The sequence below is a fragment of the Orycteropus afer genome, unplaced genomic scaffold, assembly GCF_000298275.1.
Source record: "Orycteropus afer afer isolate SDZICR_OR568_19922 unplaced genomic scaffold, OryAfe1.0 scaffold00099, whole genome shotgun sequence".
NCBI classification, from domain to species: Eukaryota; Metazoa; Chordata; class Mammalia; order Tubulidentata; family Orycteropodidae; genus Orycteropus; species Orycteropus afer.
In genome coordinates, this window is record NW_006921686.1 from 3,836,793 (window position 1) to 3,858,023 (window position 21,231).

Consider the following 21,231-nt stretch of genomic DNA (forward strand, 5'->3'; position numbering starts at 1 on the left):
GCAATCTATTTCTGTGTGGTACCGCCTCAGAAACCCGAAGAGGGGTTGTTATGAGTTGGGATCGACTCAATGGCAGTGAGTTTGGTTTTGGTTTTGGTTTATGATGCTGAACAGGTTTCTGTGGAGCTTTCAGACTAAGATTAACTAAGAGGAAAGACCTGGCGATCTATTTCCAAAAATCAGCCCGTGCAAACTATTGATTCCAACGGTCTGATCCATGAAGTTGGCACAGGGCTGGGCAGCAGTTCATTTTATTGTGCATGGGGTTGCCATGAGTTGGGAGCCAACTTGGTGGCACCTCCCAACAATAAGCATTATCATTTGCCATGTACAGTATCACATACCTCTTTTACCACCCAGTGAATCACTCCAAGGAAGTCCTACCCCAACCACCTTTCTCTCACACTCAGTGTCACAACTCAGACAACACACCTTTCAGCATCTCCCGTCCCTTCCTTAGCACACTCCAGTTGTATTATATCTGTCACACGTACAGGCAACACCGTCATTCACAAAAAGACATCACATGCCTGGCATCTTACCCCTCCTCAGCAGTGCCCTTCCCACCCCACAACCTCAACCTCTTCCGTCTTCCTCAACATCACCACTACACACTCCCAATGACAAGATCAGCGTCACACAGCCACCTCATACCCCCTCCACTGAACACACCAGCACTTATATTTCCCAACCCCCAAACAAAAGCACCACAATGAGTGCAACACCCCAATTTTGGTGTCCCCCAGACATACCATCACCAAAAACAACACCTACAACATCCATCCTTTCAACCCTACCTTTGTCATTAATGCCCTCCCACCGCCAGAACAAAGCCACCTATGGGATCAACTCTCTGTCTATAAAAATGTTCACTCCAGTCGCAACACCCCACATCACATCAGGCAAAAAACTATTTGTGGAGGAGAAAGTAATTGATTGATTTTGGAAGGTGTCAGAAGCATTCCTGGGAAGGAGGGGAGAAGGAAGGGAGGCCAGAGACTCATGTAGTGACTAGAAAGAAAAGACGACCCCCTCCCAAGGTGGGACTTCTTGAAACTGCAGCAAGAGGGTAGCCGGTTAGCAGGAGAGGTGGACTTGTTGATTTCGAGCCCTGCCATTAGGCAGGGGAGCTGCTGGACACCTGGGGAAGAGTTGAGAGCAGTGCGGGCGGAGTGTGGCATGTAGATTCTGCTTCAGGAGAAGGAGGACCTTTCTTAGAGGCAGAACCTCGGCTGTTCATTCAAACAGAGTGGGAGAGCAGGGGCTCCGGGATCAGCCCAGGGTCCGTGTGTGGCTCTTGCTGCAAGGAATTCTGGGAAATAACGGTTCTGGCTTCTTCTCGCGGTAGGTGGGAATCACAAGGTAGGTAATGCCCCCAAACAGGAAGTATATGCAGAAGACTCAGGAAAGGACAAAGTAGACTGAAGTCCTCAACAAAGACTCTGGGACTTGGAGTTCTGAGCGTCTGCAGCTGGGGGACTTCGGTCGCCTGAGGAGGTGACGTCAGAAAGCCAGAATTTCCACTAGTGTTTGGATACAGGGACCACCAAGCTTCCACAGGTGGATTCAGATGGGATGGTCCACAGACTACCTTTTTTTTTTTTTTAAACGTTGACCATTTGTATTAATGGACTTTAGGAGTAAAAGACACGTAACCATCCCTTCAAATTCAGATTATTAGTGGTTATTAAAAACAAACGTTTCTCTTTAAATAAAGCAAAAGCAAACCCACTGCTGAGAGCTCAAATGGCATAGTGTCTAAGGCATTTGACTGCTAACCAGAAGGTTGGCGGTTCAAACCCACCACCCAGTCCATGGAAGGCAGACTGGGCAATCTCTTTCTATAAAGATTTACCACCTGGGAAACCCAAAGGGGGTCTCTATATGAGTTGGAATCTACTCGATAACAGTGAGTTTTTTTTTTTTTCTTTCTGTCTGGCCCACTCCAACTCACAGCGCCCCTAAAAGACAGAGTAGAACTGCCCCATAGATTTGCCAAAGCTGTTAGTCTTTAGAGAAGCACCCTGCTTGATCTTTCTGCCGCTCGGTGGCTTGTGGGTTTGAACCACCAACCTTTTGGTTAGTAGCCAGATGCTTTAACCACTGCACCACCAGAGCTCCTTCTCTTTCAATGTTGTTGTTATGTGCCCTCAAGTCGGACCCGACTCATAGCGACCCCTCCTTGGGTTTCCGAGGCAGTATCACTACGGAAGTAGATTGCCCAACCTTCCTTCCGAGGAGTGGCTGGTGCATTTGAACCACCAGCCTTCTGGTTAGCAGTCAACTGCCTTAGGCACTACGCTACCAGAGCTCCTTCTCTTTCAATAGGTGCATTAAAATTTTAAAATCGAGTGTGCTCAAAACAAAATGGACCTGCTTGTCCTGTTCCTTGCTGTATCTCCATCACCTAAAACGAGGGTTGGCAAGTGGTGGGTGCCCAGCAAGGACCTGTAGGAGGGAGAAAGGAGACAATGGTACAGAGAGGAAAGAAAGACAAACTCCAAGAAGGTGATGAGGAGAAGAAAGGAGTTAGGAAGTCACCATTGCAAGAGAGTGAAAGGCAGGCTCTAGCTTCTATCAGAGGGGCACAGTCCTCCAAGAGGCAGGGAAACCCCTGGCACTGCCCTTTAGGGGGCTGAGTGACAAGGAAGTGAGGTCTCCCTCACTTCCTCCCAACCAGAACCTCAAACCTTAGACATCTGTTCCCCATTCACAGAGCCTTTAGTGTCTGCCAGACACAGTGATAAGCATGTTACTTGTGTTCATGAGGTTGGTAGTGACGATAATGGTGGTGGTGATGATGATGATGGTGGTGGTGGTGATGATGGTGATGAAGGCTGACATTTTTCAAGTGCTCTGTGTGCTTGGGACTGTTCTAAGTACTTTACATTTAACCCCTTAATCACAGTAACCCTTTGTGGTAGTGCTATTATGTCTCCCCAAAGTCCCTGGGTCCTGCTAACCTAAAGGCTGGCGGTTCAAACCTTCCCAGTGACACCAAGGTGGAAAGGGCTGACACTCTCCGTCCATAAAGATTACAGCCAAGCAACTCTTCGGAGCAGTTCCGCTCTGTAACACGTGGATGGGGATGCGATGAGCTGGAACTGACCTGATGGCAAGGGGGTTGGTCTTTTTGGAGGGGGTTCTCATGTCCCCCATTTTACAGATGACAAAACTGAGGTCCGGAGAGGTGAGATGACTTGCCCAAGGCCCCACAGCCTGTTAGTGACAAGATTCACACTCGGTTTCAGGCTCTTTCTGCCATCTGTACTGAGATTCTCAGACAGAACGTGGGGCTGTGTGAGAGGGGAGCGCAGAAAATGGGGGCCAGTACTCATCAGAGCCGATGAATACGTTCCACCCTCAAAAGGAAAGCAGGGGAAGAGGCTCTGCGTGGAGAGAGGAGGAGGAGGGAGAGGAGGAGGAGGGAGAGGATGCATCCTGAGGGTTAGCGAGATGTAGACGTGGCCCACATCTTGGGGATTGGTTTAGGGGCAGGAATGGGGTGGGAGGGACACCTCTGTGAACCCAGGGAAGAAAGTGACTTCAAGAGGGGGGCCGGATGATTGATGGGAAAGCACCCTGGGGGGGTTAATGACCTAATAGGCTTAACTGTCTGATTAGCCAAGTTTAAGAAGATTGCCTTGGGTTTAGAAAACCCCTTAATTCTGGACACTTTCCTCATGCCATAGCCAGCCCTGTGGCCCCTACCCCCATCTTAACACACCAGGGATCCCAGAATCAGAAGGGAGCGGGCTGAGATGGGCAGCTCGTCCTATCCCCGGTCCCAGCCCCACTTTCACTCGCACACTCTCCCTTTGATCTGCTTTGTATCTTTGGATTTTGTGTGAGACACTTAAGATAGACTTCCTTTGCTTGAAAGGAGGCCCTGGGTGGTAAAAATGGTTAATGCATTCAGCTGCTCGCCGGAAAGTTGGCGGTTCAAGTCCACCCACAGACAATCGGGAAGAAAGGCCTGGTGAGTTACATCTGACGAATCAGCCATTGAAAGCTTCACGGAGCACGGTTGTCTTCTGACACATGTGTGGTCCCCGTGAGATGGAATTGATTCCACACCAACTGGATTTTGCTTAAAAGAAAAAGTTGAAAGCCCTTTAGGGGACAGCTTAAGACCTTCAGCCTTGAAGACGGAATGCCTTGGCTTCTCCCATCCTTTTTCCAGTATGGGTTTTTTGTTTGTTTGTTTGTTTAGTTGTTTAGTTTTTTGCAGACCGACTATGTGCTGGACCCTGTGGGGGTCCCTAGGACAGAGGGGTGAGCTCTACTGACATGACCCACAGCGGGGCTCTGTGAGCAGTCGCTCTGAAGCCCCCCGTCCATGCTCAGGATTCAGGGAGGGCTGCCAAGAGGAAGCCACACTCAATCAGGGATCTGAAGGAGGAGAGGAATTCACTGGGGAGGGGGGTCCCAGGCCAAGCGAATGTGCAAAGGGCCTGGGGTGGGAAGAAGCTAGGAACAAGCAAGAAATGAGGCAGTGAGGCTGGGAAGGTAGATGAGGCCAAAGCATAAAGGTTCCAGAAATTTCTACCCTTTAGGGCAACAGTTTGTTTAAAAGGTACTAGAGGTTAAGGATTTGCTTGAGGCTGCGTTGGCAGAGTACTGTACACACATGGCAAGGAGCTCTGGTGGCACAGTGGTTAAAGCTTTTGGCTGCTAACCAAAAGGTCGGTGGTTTGAACCCACTAGCAGCTCCAAGGGAGAAAAATGAGGCAGTCAGCTTCTGTAAAGATCGACAACCTTGGAAACCCTGTGGGGCAGTTCCACTCTGTCCTCTAGGGGCGCTGTGAGTCAGAATCGACCAGACAGCAGGTGGGTTGGGTTTGGGCTTTGCTTAGGTGAAGGTTGACAGCCTTAGATACCCTGTGGTGCAATTCCACTCTGTCCTCTAGGGGCGCTGTGAGTTGGAATTGACTAGATGGCAGTGGGTTGGGTTTGGGCTTTGCTTCTGTAAAGACTGACAGCCTTGGAGACCCTGTGGTGCAGTTCCACTCTGTCCTCTAGGGGCGCCGTGAGTCAGAATCAACCTGATGGGAGTGCATTAGATTGGGTTTGGCCAAGAAAGCATCATAGGACCATAACAGACAGTGGCCAAAGCCCCACAAGCCCACCTTGGCACCACCTGTAGGTCTTCTGTGCCACCCTTGGGCATGCTGATGTTTAGTCACCAGCGGTAGAGAGTGATAAGCAAAGTAAGTTGAATCTCAGCCTAGCAACTGCCTGGAGAAGTGACCTCGGGCTGGGGCCCTGCCTTCCCTGTGCCCTTCTCTGCCTCAGTTTCCTCCTCTGAAAGAATGGAGGTCATTCTACCCACCTCACCGGGAACTCATAGGAGTCAATGAGATCAAGCTCACCAAGCACTCAGTGTAGTGCCTGGTCCAGATTGAGTGCTCAGAACTTCCTCAGAGTCCAGCTCTTCTCACAGTGGCCCGTCTCGCTTGGCTTAGAAACCAAAGACCTCACTAGGACTCGACACACCTGTCTTCCTCACCACCAGCTGGTTCCCCCTCTGCCGTCGTCTCCTCCCCCCTTCCCCTTGCTCACTGTGCTTCAACCACACCAGCGTGCTTGCTTTCCCTGCAACACCACTACAGTCCTTTGCGCTTGCCCCAGGGCCTTTGGACTTGCTCCACCTCCACGTAGCCACACGGTTCCATTCCTGTCCCTTCTCCACAGCCTGGAGACAGTGGTGTATCATCACGGTTAAGAGCATGGACTCTGCAGCCAGTCACCATCGAGTAGCATCGTGTAGCCTCCTGGTCATGGTGACCCCGTGTGTGTCAGGGTAGAATTGAGTGTCACAGGATTCTCAGTGGCTGATCTTTCAGAAGTCCATCACCAGGACTTCCTTCTGAGGTGTCTCTGGGTAGACTCAAGCCAGGGCTTTGAACCGGTTCAGGATGGTTCCGTCATAGCCAGGGGAAACAAGGGCAGGGGATGCGTTGCATAGCAACCAAATCTCTCGTGCGTGGGATTTTGACCTGAGTAGGAAACAGGCATCAGTGCCCTGGTCAAAGATGGTGGTTGACACACATTCAAAGTGCCATGGTCGGCCTCCATCTTTGAGTTTTCCTCCAAAACAAACCAAAACAAACTCACTGCCGTCCAGTCAGTTCAACTCATAGCGACCCCTCCTTGGGTTTCTGAGGTGGTATCTCTATGGAAGTAGTCTTCCTTCTGTGGAGTGGCTGGTGGGTTTGAACTAGCCACCCTTCTGGTTAGCAGTCAAATGCCTTAGGCATTAAGCCACCAGACCTCCTTGAGTTTTCCTACTTGGGTCAAAATCCCACTTGCAAGATATTTAGTTGCTGTGCAACGTGTATGCTGCCCTTGTTTTCCTTCAGCCAGGACTGAACCATTTAGAACTGGTTCAAAGCCCTAACTCAAACCTCTAACCTTTCAGTTCGCAGCCAAGTTCATGAACAGTTTGTAACTACCCAGGAACTCCCAGGGTTGAGTTCAAATCTCAGCTGTGCTACTTCTTAACGATGTGAGTTTCAGCAATTTATTCATCTTTGTTTGCTCATCTGTAGGATGGGTTTATAAAATAAGTTCCCTCACAGGATCAGTGTGAGAATTAAAAGAGCTGTAGTTTTGTTTTTTTGTGGTTTTTTTTGTATTTGTGAAATTCATGAAAGAGAGTCTAGCACATATTAGGTATGGTGTGTTGTTGCTGTTAGGTGTCCTTGAGTCAGCTCCGACTCGTAGTGACCCTGTGTATAACAGAATGAAACACTGTCCAGTCTTGCGCCGTCCCTACGACAGTAAACATGTTGGAACCCATTGTTGCAGCCACTGTGTCAGTCCATCTCAGTGAAAGTCATCCTCTTTTTTGCTCACCTTCTACCAAACACAATGTCCTAGTCCAGGAATTGATCCCTTCCTGATAATGTGTCCAAGACGAAGGCTCACCATCCTCGCTTCTCGGGGCATCTGGATGCCCTTCTTCCAAGACAGATTCCTGGGAGTCTGGCTCCAGCCACTCCAGTTGTCTGACTCTCCCTGGATCACCAGGCACAATCCTACCCCAGGGCCTTTGCACTTGCTTCTCTTCCACCTAGACGTGTGGTTCCATTCCCTTCCCTCTGTATGAGGTGGGATTGTGTAGGTGTCACTGAGCACAGGGAGCAAGAGGAAGGATGGGAGGAGGTCGAGTATGCTGAGTTCTGTGGGCCACGGTGAGATCTTTGGTTTTTACGCCAAATGAGACAAAAGTCACGGGAGGGCTGTGCACAACCCCAGGTCCAGCTGCAGAAGTGTGTGATAAATACAGAATGCCATGTTCTTTTTTTTTATGTGTGTGTGATTTGGGTGAAAGTTTACAGACCAAATTCATTTTCCGTACAGCGGTTCACGTACTTTTTGTCTCATGACATCGACTACAATTTCCCACAATGCAACAGCTCCCCTCCCATTTCCTCCCCATAGTTACCTCTTCCCTGCGTCCTTACCTCCATGCACTCCTGCCCCCTGAGCTGTCTCCCTGTGCATACACAGTCCTTTTATTCTCCTATGATTGTTCTCTCCAAGGAGTGTATCTACCTGGTGTAAATGTTCACCTCATATGCCTGTCTGTTGTTTGGGTGAAAGCCACAGAAGTGGGTTCAATTCCAGACCTGAAGGGCAGCTAGAGGCCAGTCTCAGTGGTTCCACCAGGCTCTATCAGACCAGCAAACCTGGTCCCTTTTTTTTTTTTTTTTTCTCCAAATGATTTTGAGTTTTGTTCCACATTGTTCTCCCACTCTATCCAGTATCTCTTACATAGATCCCCCTCTGAGTGGTTGACAGTGGTAGCCAGGTACCAACTAGTTCTTCTGGTCTCATAGTTGTATAGGCTGAGGATTGCATGGTGTACCAGTTGCTTGGACTAATTGTTTCCATGAATCTTTGGTTGTCTTCATTTTTCTTTACTCTGAACAAGGAGAGACCCATCATTGCATCTAGATGGCTGCTTGCAAGCTTTTAAGATCCCAGTCGCTACTTGCCAAAGTAGGAGGGGGAACAATGTTTTGTGTAGTATGTTATGCCTATTGAGCTTGATGTCCCCTATGACTATGGTCCTGAGCCCACAGGTTCAACTACTCTCTCCCTCTGGGTAGCTGGCTGTGACCAAGAAGTGACTACAGGCTTGTCCCTTGTCAGCTTTACTATACCTGGGAAGTCTTACAGAACATGCAAATACACTTGTAGAAACATTGACCTGCCATATTCTTGGGGGAAGGCTTTCCTGGTCACTGTATCCAACATGACAACCCCGTCCACTCTCCACTCCACCTTTCTGCCTCTTTTTGGTTTCTTAGACCTTCTCACCGTCTGACAACAAGTAGATTTCTGTCTTCCCCGCTCTGGAAGAATCTAGCTGGGCAAGTTTGTGGCTGAATTACAGAAACTCTTGGCCTTGTCTTCCTCCTTTGCTCAGGAGAGCTGGGAGCTTCGTCTGCTTCTGTCAAAGCTATTTCACCAGAAAGGTTCCAAGCACGTCACAGGTGCTTTGTAATGGTTGTTGAATGAATGAATGAAGATCATTAATTTTTTTAACTTAAATATTTTTTATTTACTTAGTTGTTGTTTTCACTGTTGAGGATATACACAGCAAAACATACACCACTTCAACCATTTTTGTTGTTGTTGTTGTTGTTATATACATTTTTTTTTATTGTGATTTGGGTGAAGATTTACAGAGCAAATTCACCTTCCATACAGCAGTTCACATATACTTTGTCTCATGTCATTGACCACAGTTTACCACAATGCAACAGCTCCCCTCCCACTTCCTCCCCATAGTTACCTCTTCCCTGTGTCCATCCCTCCATGCACTCCTGCCCCCTGAGCTGTCTCCCTGTGCAGACACAGCCCTTCTTTCCCCCATGATTGTTCTCTCCAAGGAGTGTATCTACCTCAGGTAAATGTTCAACTCCTATGCCTGTCTTTTGTTTGGCTGGAAGCCACAAGTGTGGGTTCAATTCCAGACCTGAAGGGCAGCTAGGGGTCATAGACTCACTGGTTCCACCAGGCTCTATTAGACCAGCAAACCTGGTCCCCTCACCCCCTTTTTTTTTCCCAAATGATTTTGAGTTTTGTTCCACATTGTTTTCCCTCTCTATCTAGGATGTCCTACATAGATCCCCCTCCGAGTGGTTGACAGTGGTAGCTGGGCACCATCTAGTTCTTCTGGTCTCATAGTCAGTCGTACAGGCTGCAGATCACATGGTGTACCAGTTGCTAGGACTAATTCTTTCTGTAAATCTTAGGTTTTCTTCATTCTTCTTTGCTCTGGACGAGGGGAGACATGTCATCGCATCTAGATGGCTGCTTGTGAGCTTTTAAGATCCCAGAGTTCGACCATTTTTATGTGTAAAATTCGGTGACATTGATTACATTTTTTGAGTTGTGCACGCATTCCCACCTTCCCTTTCTGAGTTGTTCCACCCCCATAAACATAATTTCACTGCCCCCTACGGTTCCTGTCTAATCTTTCCAGTTGCTGTTTTCAGTTTGCTCCCACACAGATAGCTCTTAAAAAAGCATAATGCTCAAGGCTGACATTTTTTACTACTTAAGCTAAACTATTGCTTGGTTTTAAGTGGAGCAGTGGTTATATGCTTGGCTGCCAACTGCGAGGTCGGCAGTTTGAACCCACCAGCCACTCTGATGAGCCCTGTAAAGATTCCAGCCTTGGAAACCCTGTGGGGCAGTTCTACTCTGTCCCGCAGGGTCACTATGAGTTGGAATCGATGGGTCAGCAGTGGGTTGGGTTGGGTTTTTTATCGTTTGATGTCAAAGATTGTGGTTTGTATTCCTCTCCTGGCTGCTGGTCCCTTGCTCTTTGTTTCTTTGTGGTCACGATGCTGGTGGTTTCCATTGGCCAGCCTGGAGGAGGCGGGTCAGCACCTTACAAAGGTGAAGAAGACCCCTCGCGCTCTGACTTCCCCTGCTCTGCCCCTGCAGAGGAAGGTGAATACTTCCTGAAGGTGCTGATTCCCAGCTATGCGGCGGGCTCCATCATCGGCAAGGGCGGGCAGACCATCGTACAACTGCAGAAGGAGACAGGAGCCACCATCAAGCTGTCCAAGTCCAAAGACTTCTACCCCGGTGAGCCCCTGCCCGCACTCAGTCCTAACCCCTCCCCTGCCTCCCACTGGGACCCTGGCTGCATGAGCAGGGCGCCCCTAGGGCCAGAGAGGGTGGTGGTGATGCCTCTCCCCACTAAGGGGACCGAGCTGCCCCCAGCCCGAGGGAGGGACCAGGCCCAAGCAGATGGGGTGGGGGCGGGGCAAGACAATGGGCCTGCTGCATATTCATGAGCTCATTTGCATGCTGCGCTGGCAGATGTGCGGCTTTGCACACACCTGCCCCCTCGGGTCAGTTGGAGGAGCTGGGGGGGGAGGGAGGCAGGTGTCAGGGTGTCCCTGGGGCTGAGGGGCAGCCATCCGTGTTCTGCGTACCCTGCTCCCCGCCCTCCTTCTGTGGCTTTGAGTTCCTCTTTCTTCCTCACCCTGCCTAGGCCAGTCTGCGTCCTACTGATTTCTCTTCCCCGGTCCTTTCTTGTGGGTCTCTTTTGCCTCTGTTCCTGCCTTTCCTATCTCTTCTCCCCTCAACCTGCTTTGCAATCAGTGTCTCCAATGCCTCCCTCCCTCTCCACCCGTCTGTCTCTCTGGTTCAGTTTGTGCCTCCCCATCGCCCCTTCTCTGGGTGTCTCATCCCTGTCTGCCTGTCACTGCTGTTATTTCTGCCCTCCTCCCTCCCTGCCTGTCTCCCCTCTCCCTCCCCTTTTCCCATTCCCTCCAGCACTCACACTCTCCCATCTCTCTCTCTCTCCCACTCTCCCTCCCATCTCTCTCTCTCTCTCTCTCTCATCTCTCTCTCTCTCTCTCTCTGCCCTCTCTCTCTCTCACTCGCTCTCTGAGCAGCTCACTCTCATCAGCCGTCCATTCAGCCCGTATTCCGTGAGCCCCCTCAATGAGGTCATTTTCCTGTACAGTTGCCTCTCTTTCTGCTCCCTCCTGCCCATCTCTCCCTGTCTCCCTGGGTGAATCTTTCTCCTGCGTCTCAACCTCTTCCTTTTTGTTTCTTTTTTGTGATTTCTCCAAACCCAGCCCCTGTTCTGCCCTCCTCCAGCTCCCTCTCTCCCCCGACTATTCACCAGTGGCTGTGGAGTTGCCTCTGACTCACGGCAACCCCATGGGTGTCAAGAGTACAACTGTGCTCCCTTGGGTTTTCAGAAGCAGGTCACCAGGCCTTTCTTCCCTGGGTGGACTTGAACCTCCAACCTTCCAGTTAGTGGCTAAGTGCTTAACCATTTACACCACCCAGGAGCTCCCTAACCATAGTGGCCACAGATTGTTCAAGGCCCCTCCACTCTCTCTAACCCTCCTCAATATTTCCCTCCAGTGACGAGCGCCTGAGCCTTGGCCTCTCGGTTTCCAGAGAAGGTCCCTGAATTGCATCTTTGGTCCAACACCGGTTCAGGTGCATCCTTAATCCCGTTGGATTTTTTAGGTCAAACAGCAGGGCTAGTGTCCAGAGTCTGGACACACACTCATCTCTCTCTGTCTCTCTCTCTCCACCCCTCATCTCACTAAGCAGCTTTGGCAAGAGGTTTAGAGAAAAGTCCAGGGAACTAGGCACACCCCCTCCCTTTCTCATCCACCCTGGCCCAGTTTCCCCCACACCCGTCTAGCCCACAGGATACAGATCTCAGAACTCAGCTTGGGGCATTCATCTGTGGACACTTGGTCCTTTGCCTGTGGATGACATTCTGTGACAAGAGAGACCATGTGGTGTCCTCTCAGTGCACCCCATGGACCAGGCAGCTGAGAACCCCAAAGGGTGGGACAATCATGGGTTCTCCAACACCAGCCACTATTCGACAAACAACAGGAGCTGACATTTCTCCCCAGGCCCGCTATGGACAGAACTTGCAGATCATAAAGCTTGGGCCACCTCCTGACTCAGAAATGCAAGACACAGCCCCTGTATCCTAGTCACCTCCCTGGGACCTCCTGGGACCCATAGGAGCACAGGAAGTTGAGATGCTACTACACAAGATAAAAAGCATGTTTCCTTCCACTCCAGGCAGACACCTTGTCATCCATTCATTCATTCATTCAGCACCCATTCTCTGAGCATCTCTGTGGAGCCAGCTCTGTGTCGGGAAGAGCTGGGGACACCACAGTGACTGAGACAGCCCCAGCCTTGCCCTCATGGATCTCACAGCCCCAAGAGGGAGACAGAGACCAGTGGTGATGCAGAGCTGGCAGGCCAGGGACAGGGCAGCTGAGAAGAAAATGGGAGCCTAGGCAGGACACCTGCCCCAGCCGGGGGTCAGGAAAGGGTTTCTGAAGGAAGAACTCAGAAGGATATGTAGGTGTTTCAGGAAGATGAGCTGCGTGTTCAAAGGCTGGGAAGGTGGTCTGTTCAGGGCGGCTCAAGCACAGTCAACAGATGAGAAATAATGACGGAGAAGATCCAAAGAGTCCTCCATGCCTTCACTCACACACACCCACACACAAACATGTACACACACCCACACGGGACTTGTGTGTCTATCACCAGAAACAAAGGCCTACCTGGCCCTTAGCCCCATACAAGGGGCCAAGACATTACACAATACACAAAGGGTGTCTTCTCCCTGGTGCATGAACCCCAAAACCCCAGATTCATTTCTTTTAGGTCATACACAGAGACCCAGAAAGTGCCAGGTACCTGCCCAAGGCCATGCGGACCAGTGCCAGCCCAGACCACCCTCAAAGAACCAGCCCCACTGCTGTTGAGTCAATTCTGACTCATAGCAACCACATACATTATAATAAAGTAAAACTGGGCTCCACAGGCTTCTGTGGAAGCCGACGGCTAGGCCTTTCTCTCATGGCACCACTGGGTGAGTTTGAACTCTCAAACTTTTGGTTAATATCAACCACAAACCATGTGCACCACACAGGGAGCTAACACTCTGTTGGTGGTGGTGTTATGTGCCATTGACTTGGACCCGACTCATAGCAACCTCTCCTTGGGTTTCCGAGGCAGTATCACTATGGAAGCAGATTGCCCCATCTTCCTTCCCAGGAGTGGCTGGTGGGCTTGAACCACCAGCTTTCTGGTTAGCAGTCAAGTGCCTTGGGCACTGTGCCACCAGAGCTCCTAAGATCACTCTACTGATTCTTTTTTTTTTTTTTATTTTTATTTTGATTTGGGTGAAGATTTACAGAGTAAATTCACTTTTCATACAGCAGTTCACATATACTTTGTCTCCTGTCATTGACCAAAATTTACAATGCAACAGCTCCCTTCCCACTTCCTCCCCGTAGTTACCTCTTCCCACTGTCCATCCCTTCATACTCTTCTGTGCCCTGAGCTGTCTCCCTGTGCATAAGCAGCCCTTCCTTCTCCCATGATTGTTCTCTCCAGGGCGTGTGTCTACTTGAGGTAAATGTTTAACTCACATGCCTGTACTTTGTTTGGCTGGAAACCACAGGTGTGGGTTCAATTCCAGACCTGAAGGGCAGCTAGGGGCCATAGTCTCAGTGGTTACACCAGGCTCTATTGGACCAGCAAACCTGGTCCCCCCCCTTTTTTTTTTTTTTTTTTGCCTCCAAATGATTTTGAGTTTTGTTCCACATTGTTCTCCCTCTCTATGCAGGATCTCGTACATCCCTTCCAAGTGGATGACAGTGGTAGCCGGGCACCATCTAGTTCTTCTGGTCTCATAGTTGTATAGGTTGCAGATCGGATGGTGTACCAGTCACGAGGACTGATTGTTTCCATTAATTTTGGTTTTCTTCTTTCATCTTGACGTGGAGACACCCATTGTTGCATCTAGATGGCAGCTTGCTAGCTTTTAAGATCCCAGTCGCTACTCGCCAAAGTAGGAGGTGGAACAATGTTTTGTATAGTATGTTATGCCAATTGAGCTTGATGTCCCCTGCGACTATGGTCCCAAGCCCGCAGGATCAACTACTCGGTCCCTCTGGGTAGCTGGCTGTGACCAAGCAATGACCATAACCTTGCCCCTTGTCAGCTCTACTATACACCTGGGACTCTAGTGATTCTTAAAGCTGATCCCGATTCGGGGCATCTGTCTGAGGCTGTGACCCTGCCCCCAGAAGAAAAGCACAGACACACATGTTGTTGTTGTTGTTTAAATTATAATGATTTATGACATGCTGGCATTAAAGTGCAAAATCCTAAGTGACTCCTTAATAAATTCACACACATTCGTTTTTTAATATCAGAGATGTAAAACCCAAACTAGAGTCCCTATATGTCCACACACACACACACACACACACACAGGGTTCTTCAGTCCACACGACTTACCCCTTTGCACAGGGTGGTTTGCGTTCCACTGCTAACCTGAAGCTTGGAGTTATGAGCCCACCCAGTGTTACTGCAGAACCAAGGCGTGGGGGGTCTCTTTCCATAGAGTACAGCCCAGAAGACCCTGTGGAGCAGTTCCACTCTGGGACACTCGGGGGTCACCATGAGTCAGAACCAGTGGCTACTGTCAACAACAACAGACTGTGAAGCCAGGCCCCTGGGTTCCGATTCCCCGCCTTTCACCACCAGCTGAGTGAACTTGGCCAAATCCCTTTACCCTCTCTGTGCTTCAGTGTCCGTAACAGTAAACCAGGGATAATAATATTGCCAGCCTCATACAGTAAGTGACTTAAGGTATGTAAAGTACTTAGGGGGTGCCTGGCATGTGGTGTTATATAGGTGCCAGCTGTTATCATTCAGCGTTCTTTCAAGGTTTCACCAAAGCCCCTGTGGCCCCCAGGTTAAGGATGACAGAGAAGGAGCTGGTGGTCCCAGACTTCCTGAGCTGAAAGAGAGACTGAGAACCTGGCCACTTTGGCCGGGCTCTGCCCAGGGCTTCCCCCTCCCCAACCCTGCCCCCAGTTCCCACCGTGCCCCACACCCTTTCCTATTTACACCCCAGACGGAGGCAGCCTGCACGCTGACTCACCCTTGGCTCAGGCCAAGCCATTGTTCGGGGGTGGGGGAGCAAGAGGGAGGCCCAAAGGAGGTGGGGGATGTCGGCCGCACAAGTGACCCACGGACAGGGACACCCAGCCACATGGCGAGGCTGGCGGGCCAGGCAAAGGGTTGAGGGGGTGGTGGCAGTGTGCCGCCGGGGGGTGCTTTCAGGACACTGGACACTCGTCCCCAAGTGTCCCAGACAGGAGGCACAGGAGGCTGGCAGTGGACCCAGGCACCTAAGTGGGTCTCTCCCAAGGAGACACACACTTACTCCCCACACAAAACTGAGCCAGGCTCACCTAAAGCATCACATTCACCCACGTACCAGTGTTACACTCAGTCACACACATGAACAGACACATTGGCCAGTGACCTGAGCCTTCTCTTTGCACACACACCCCTCCCGTTTCTCTCTGCCCACCTTCTGTCTCTCACACGCACAACACACGTACTTCTAACTTGTCTCTCTCTCTATACGTTTCTCTCCCTCACGTACACACACTCACAACACACATACCCCTGCTCTCTCTACCTATTCTCCATCTCCCTCGCTCTCTCTCACACACACACACATTCCCACCACACACACAGCCCTGTCCTGCTTGTCCCCCTGTCTGTCTCTCTCTGGCACTGTCTCTCTGGCCCTCTCTGTCTCACGCACACGTACACACACTCCCCTCTGTCAGTCTCGCCTGTTTGTCTCCTGTACACCCACGAACACACATATTTACACATACCACATGCCAGTCATCCAGACTGTCTGTGAGCACCTCGAGGGGCTGATTGTTTCACGCACACACGTGCACACACACCCACGCGGACACACACCATCGTACGGTCTCAGTGTGGGCTGCGTTCATCTTACGGCCTCAGTGCCGCTCCGTGAGGGTCTGTGTTTCCCTTTTCCCTGAACTCTGCTGAACACTCAGCTCCAGTTCACAAAAAGCGCGTGCCCGGCTCAGATCATCACCGCGGCGCCCAGGGGCTTTCCCACACACAAGGGCGCGCACACGCATCTTCACCTGAATCCCTGTGTCAACGGTTTGTTCCTGTCTCAGCCTCTCCTGTTGTTTCTCTTTTACACACTAACACAGATAAAGGCATCCAAGTCGGCCCCACCCAGGTAGAAACAGGTGCGTGTGTGCACGCATGCACACACACACACACACACACAAACTGGTTGCCCAGTCAGCCTCATGGAGGTACACACGCTGGTCACAGTGTCACGCAGTCTCCCTGCCGTGCACGGACATCCTAGCACCACCCAGAGTTAGTGTAATCCCCCCCACCCCTTCTCTTTCTCTCTCCCTCTCTCTCTCTGTCTCTGTCACACACACACACACACACACACACACACACACGAGAAAGATGCCCAGGTCAGGACCACAGACAATATCCAGAGAGTCTCCTCCAGCCAAGGCCCCGCCCAGCTTTCATTCCCGGGACCCCAGTCCCCACCCCACCACTCACTGCCTTTGACCCACCCTGCTCTCCCCTTTCCCCAGCCCTGCCCTCCCCCCCACCTCCCAACCTTCCATCTGGTGGGTCCCCGCAGCCACTCAGGCCTCTCTTCCACCTCCTCCACCCCCGCCCAGCCCTTCCCCATCCTCTCCAAAAGCCCAGAGGCCTTCGCTGCGGGCTTTCAGGGGTTGCCATGGTAACGGGGCCTCGTCCCTCATCCCCCTGGGGGTGGGCCGAGGACCCGGCCAGTCAGACTGATTAGGGGGTTCCAGTTACTGTGGCAACCGCTGCAGGCCTGAGCTCTCCGCTCCTAGAAGGGGGTGAGGTGGGGGACAGTGAGTGAATGGTTGCCAAAGCAACCAGGAGCGGGCAAGGACTGGGAAGAGGCAGCTGAGCCCTGTCGCCCCCTGCCCAGGGCTGCTGCGGGCATCAGCAAGCACTTAGGCATCATTCTTCCACCCACTGGCATTGTTTTAGGGGAGGCAGAGGAAGTGTAGGTTATAAAACAAAGGGATTCCCTTCATTCGGCCAGCTGCCCATCATGGTCTGAGAGCCCAAGCCAGCTTGTCCCGGCTCCCCGTGTGGACTGGGGCCAGTCAGGTAGTCTCAGGCCTGTCTCTGGGCCTCAGTTATCCCCTTCCGTTAAATGGGGCTTGTCTCAGAAGAGGGAGCTCTGGTGGTGCAGTGCCTAAGGCATTCGACTGCTAACCACAAGGCTGGTGGTTCAAACCCACCAGCCACTCCTCGGAAGGAAGATTGGGCAATCTACTTCTGTAGAGATACCACCTCAGAAACCCAAGGAGGGGTCACTGTGAGTCAGATCCAACTTGACGGCAGTGCATTGTTGTTGTTTTCATTTTGTTTCAGAAGAAAGGCCTGACAGTCTACATCCAGAAAAAAACCTGCCATTGAAAATCCTATGAAACACAGTTTGACTGACGCATATGGCGCCATGAATTGGGCCGACTGGATTGGCAGTTCGTCCATTGCTGCCCTCTCAGGGCTGTCCCCACTCTTGTCTGACGTGTCTGCCTGCTCTCTCTGCCTTGACAGGAACCACAGAGCGCGTGTGCCTGGTACAGGGCACAGCAGAGGCCTTGAATGCCGTGCACAGCTTTATCGCCGAGAAGGTCCGAGAAATCCCACAAGCGATGACCAAGCCTGAAGTCGTCAATATCCTTCAACCCCAAACCACGATGAACCCCGACAGAGCCAAGCAGGTCAGCTGGGGCAAACTGGGTTGCTGTAAAGCTGGTGATGAGAAGGAGACACTCTTCCCCTATCACTGGATCTCTGTGGGGTTCAGTGGGATAATCCCTATCCAAAGTGTATCAAATAGTAGTGGTTATTATTATTAGGAGGCCTGGTGACGCAGTGCTTAAGCGCCATGCTGCTAACTGAAAAGGTCGGTGGTTCGAGCCCTCCAGTGGCTCTGCAGGAGAGAGCTGTGATAGCTTCTGAAGATTACAGCCTCATTTCCAACCCAAAGGGGGCAGTTCTACTCTGTCCAGTTGCGTGCGTATGAAATCAGAATCCACTCCAAAGCAGCTGTTTTCATTATGATTAGCAAGTAAGCCCTAATAGAAGACTCCAGCCCTTTTAGATTTGGCTCTGATTCAGAGGAAGAATGAAGGGCTGGGAATATTCGGCCCAGAACTCCCACTTATCTCTCCGTCCAGGGATTCCATGATTCCGTGGATCCTCTGCCCCCCTCCACCGCATCCCATTGTCTATCTGAGCACCCTGCCTCCCACTTCCGGTTGTCAACGGAAGTGACCTCAGCGACAACCCAGCCACGTCCTGCAGAGTTTAAAATGGTCTCTCCTACGCCCTCCTCCCTCCCATTAGTTAATTACAGTATGGGAGTATCACCATTTTGGGGAAAGGGCCGTTGGCGGGTCCCGGGTGTGTCCTTCTCCTACATAGACCTCTCTTGGAAGAGGGAGGGCAGCGCCTCTCCGTTGCCTCAGTTACCAGGAAGCGGTGGCGTAGGGGCGTGTCAGGGAGCCGGCCAATCGAGCCCCAGGACTCTCCGGTTGCCATGACGACGGTGCGCACCGGGCAGGTGGGCTCACAGCAAGGCCCCAGGCAGCGCGGTCCTGACCCGGTGGAAAATGAAGGGGGAGGGAAACGCGGGGCTGGCTGCGCGCGCGCGCTCCGATTTTCCCTCCCCTCGGCGCTCCCATACCCATGAGAACTTGTTGCTAAGGAGCCAGAAAGTCCAGGGTGGCGGGCAGGCCATTTGCAAGGCTTCCTTAACGTCAGTCTAGAGGCAAAGACAGGAAAGATGGTCTCGTTAAAAGGGCTCTGGAATTCTTGGGTCCTGTCTTTGAGCCAAGGTGGAGCAGACCACGAGCCTGAGTTCCCCAAAGCTCCTGGCGAGACAGTGGGCGGAGAGCCCTGGAGGAGTAGTCCAAAAAAAGATGTGCGGGTTTGGGCGTGGAACGCGACTGCTGTCCTTGGTGCTGAAGCGGCTCCGCTCCTCGCACCCCTCAGGGCCTTTCCTGAATCCCTTCCCACCAGTTTACGGACAGATTGTGGGCAGAACAGGGCATCGCCTCTTCCCGTTCCACCTCGGTCGTGGCCACAGGGGCTCTGGGTTCATCATCAATAGTTTGTGGATGTTTCAGGAAAAATGGGGTCGGTAGCATCTGTGCTGGAGCCTGCCACCGTCACCCCTAATCCACAGGAGTTCAGAGAGTGCAGTAGAAAGGTTCTCTGTGCCTATTACCCTGGAGGGAGCTCTGGTGGTGCAGTGCCTGAGGCATTTGACTGCTAACCAGAAGGTTGGTGGTTCAAACCCACCAGCCACTCCACTGAAGGAAGAAAGGGCAATCTATTTCTGTAAAGATTTACCACCCAGGAAACCCATTGGGGGTCGCTATGGGTTGGAACCTCCTCGACGGCAGTGAATTTGGTTGTTGGTTTTGGTTTTTACCACCAGGGCTCCATGGTTGAAGGGTAAGGCTTCAGAGCTGCAGGTTGAGTTGAATCCTGAACAAGTGATTTGATTTCTCATTGCCTCATTTTTCTCATTTATTAATGGGATTCATTATGATACCTACTGAAGAGGGTGGTTAGTGTTCTTTGGTGTGTGGTAGACACATAGCAGGTGTGTCTAGTGCATAGAAAGTTCTCCCAGAAGTGGTGGTGTTGTTGTTATGTGCCATCGTGTCAGACCTGACTCATAGCGACCCCTCCTTGTGTTTCTGAGGTGGTGTCACTACGGAAGTAGATTGCCCAACCTTCCTTCCGAGGAGTGGCTGGTGGGTTTGAACCACCAGCCTTCTGGTTAGCAGTCAAGTGCCTTAGGACTACGCTACCAGACTCCTCCCAAACGCGTTAGCTATGGTTATTGTTATTACTGGATTTTGGAGTCCGGAGGTAGGTCTACTCCCTTTCATGCTTTCGATTCACTGTGTCACTGTGGGCCCCCTTACCTTCTTGATGCCTCAGTTTCTCTTTCTGTGCAGTGTGTCAACTGGGCCAAATCAGGGAATATAAATTGAAATGCCTGCAAGAGCTAGGAAGGGAACCTACAAGCTACCACTCAACTCCAGCCGATTCTGAACTTTTGGGAACATTGGACAGAGTGTGGCCACCTCTTCCAGATTTTTTCAAAATAAACCAGAAGTCTTTCAAATCAACCGATATTAAAAGATTGAATCAATGTTTTAAAACACCGTGTGGAGCAAAGAAAACATGGCGGTGGGCTAGCTGCAGCCAAAAGGTCACCGTTTGCCGCTTCTGGGCTAAACTCATGGTCCTCAGCCCTGGCTGGCATCTGAATCAACTAGATAACTTAAAATGCAGATTCCTAGGAACCAGTCCAGAGCCACTGAGTCAGAATTTCTGGACATAAAGCCTGGGAATCTGAGCGTGTTCTCTGTCCTGGGAGCTGATCCTTACTCCCTTTGTGTCCTTGAGCAAGTGACTTAACCTCTCTGTGCCTCTGTTTTCTAATTTATGAACTGTGATCATAGTGTTTACCTTCTAGAATTAGTGAGAACATTAAATAAGTCACTATGAGACTGTTTAGAAAAGTGCCTGGGAAATGATAAGCAGTATGTTAGCTGTTGATACTGCTGGTGCTGCTGTTGTTGTTTATTATTTGAAAATCCCCACAGGCTTGCAAGTCACTGCTGCAGTCCCTGAGGCCCTTCTGGCTCTAAAATTCCTAGGAGCCTATGGCTCTAGGGTTCCAAGATTCTAGGCATACAGGTCTCCCCTGCTTTTTGAAAGTTCACTTTACGCCACTTTGCTTTTCCAAAGACTTACATTAATACCTGTTTTCGCCAACCAAAAGAAATCCAAAGTCCATTTTGGCTTTTAAGGAAAAAAGACGAAAAGCAGACCTAGTGTTCAGCGTTTGTTTTGCAGCTAGCTGTTAAAGAAGCAGTAAGCACTCCCCTTCCCGGGAACTGCAGTACAATAATTCAGCATCAAGCCGCCATAGCTTTGAACTCTGTCTGTGAACACTCTATGCTAGTGTTAGTTTAAGTTTTATGTGTTATTTGGTATGGCTTCAGAAGTTATTTTGTGGGTCTGGGAAAGAACAAACATGTTTCCCATATAAATTAATGGTAATTGGTTCTTTGTTTTATGCCATTTCATCTTACAGAAGATTTCATAGGAACACTCTGCTTTCAGATAGTGGGGGAAACCTGTATAGTGCAGTCCCCAGGTGGAGCAAATGGTTAGCACTCGACTACTAACCAAAAGGTTGGCAGTTCAAACCCAGCCAGAGGCACCTGAGAAGACCCAAAAAAAAAA

The 21,231-nt window shown here is 50.8% G+C and overlaps 1 protein-coding gene across 1 annotated transcript in view; it reads left to right on the plus strand.

Annotated features, from left to right (window-relative positions):
• The first annotated feature begins 326 nt into the window (after nucleotides 1–326).
• Nucleotides 327–21,231, plus strand: part of NOVA2 (NOVA alternative splicing regulator 2) — a 30,917-nt gene continuing 10,012 nt past the window's right edge. The window contains 3 exon segments of the mRNA XM_042781240.1: nucleotides 327–377; nucleotides 9,969–10,110; nucleotides 17,512–17,678. Of these exon segments, the coding sequence (XP_042637174.1) occupies nucleotides 327–377; nucleotides 9,969–10,110; nucleotides 17,512–17,678 (360 nt within the window).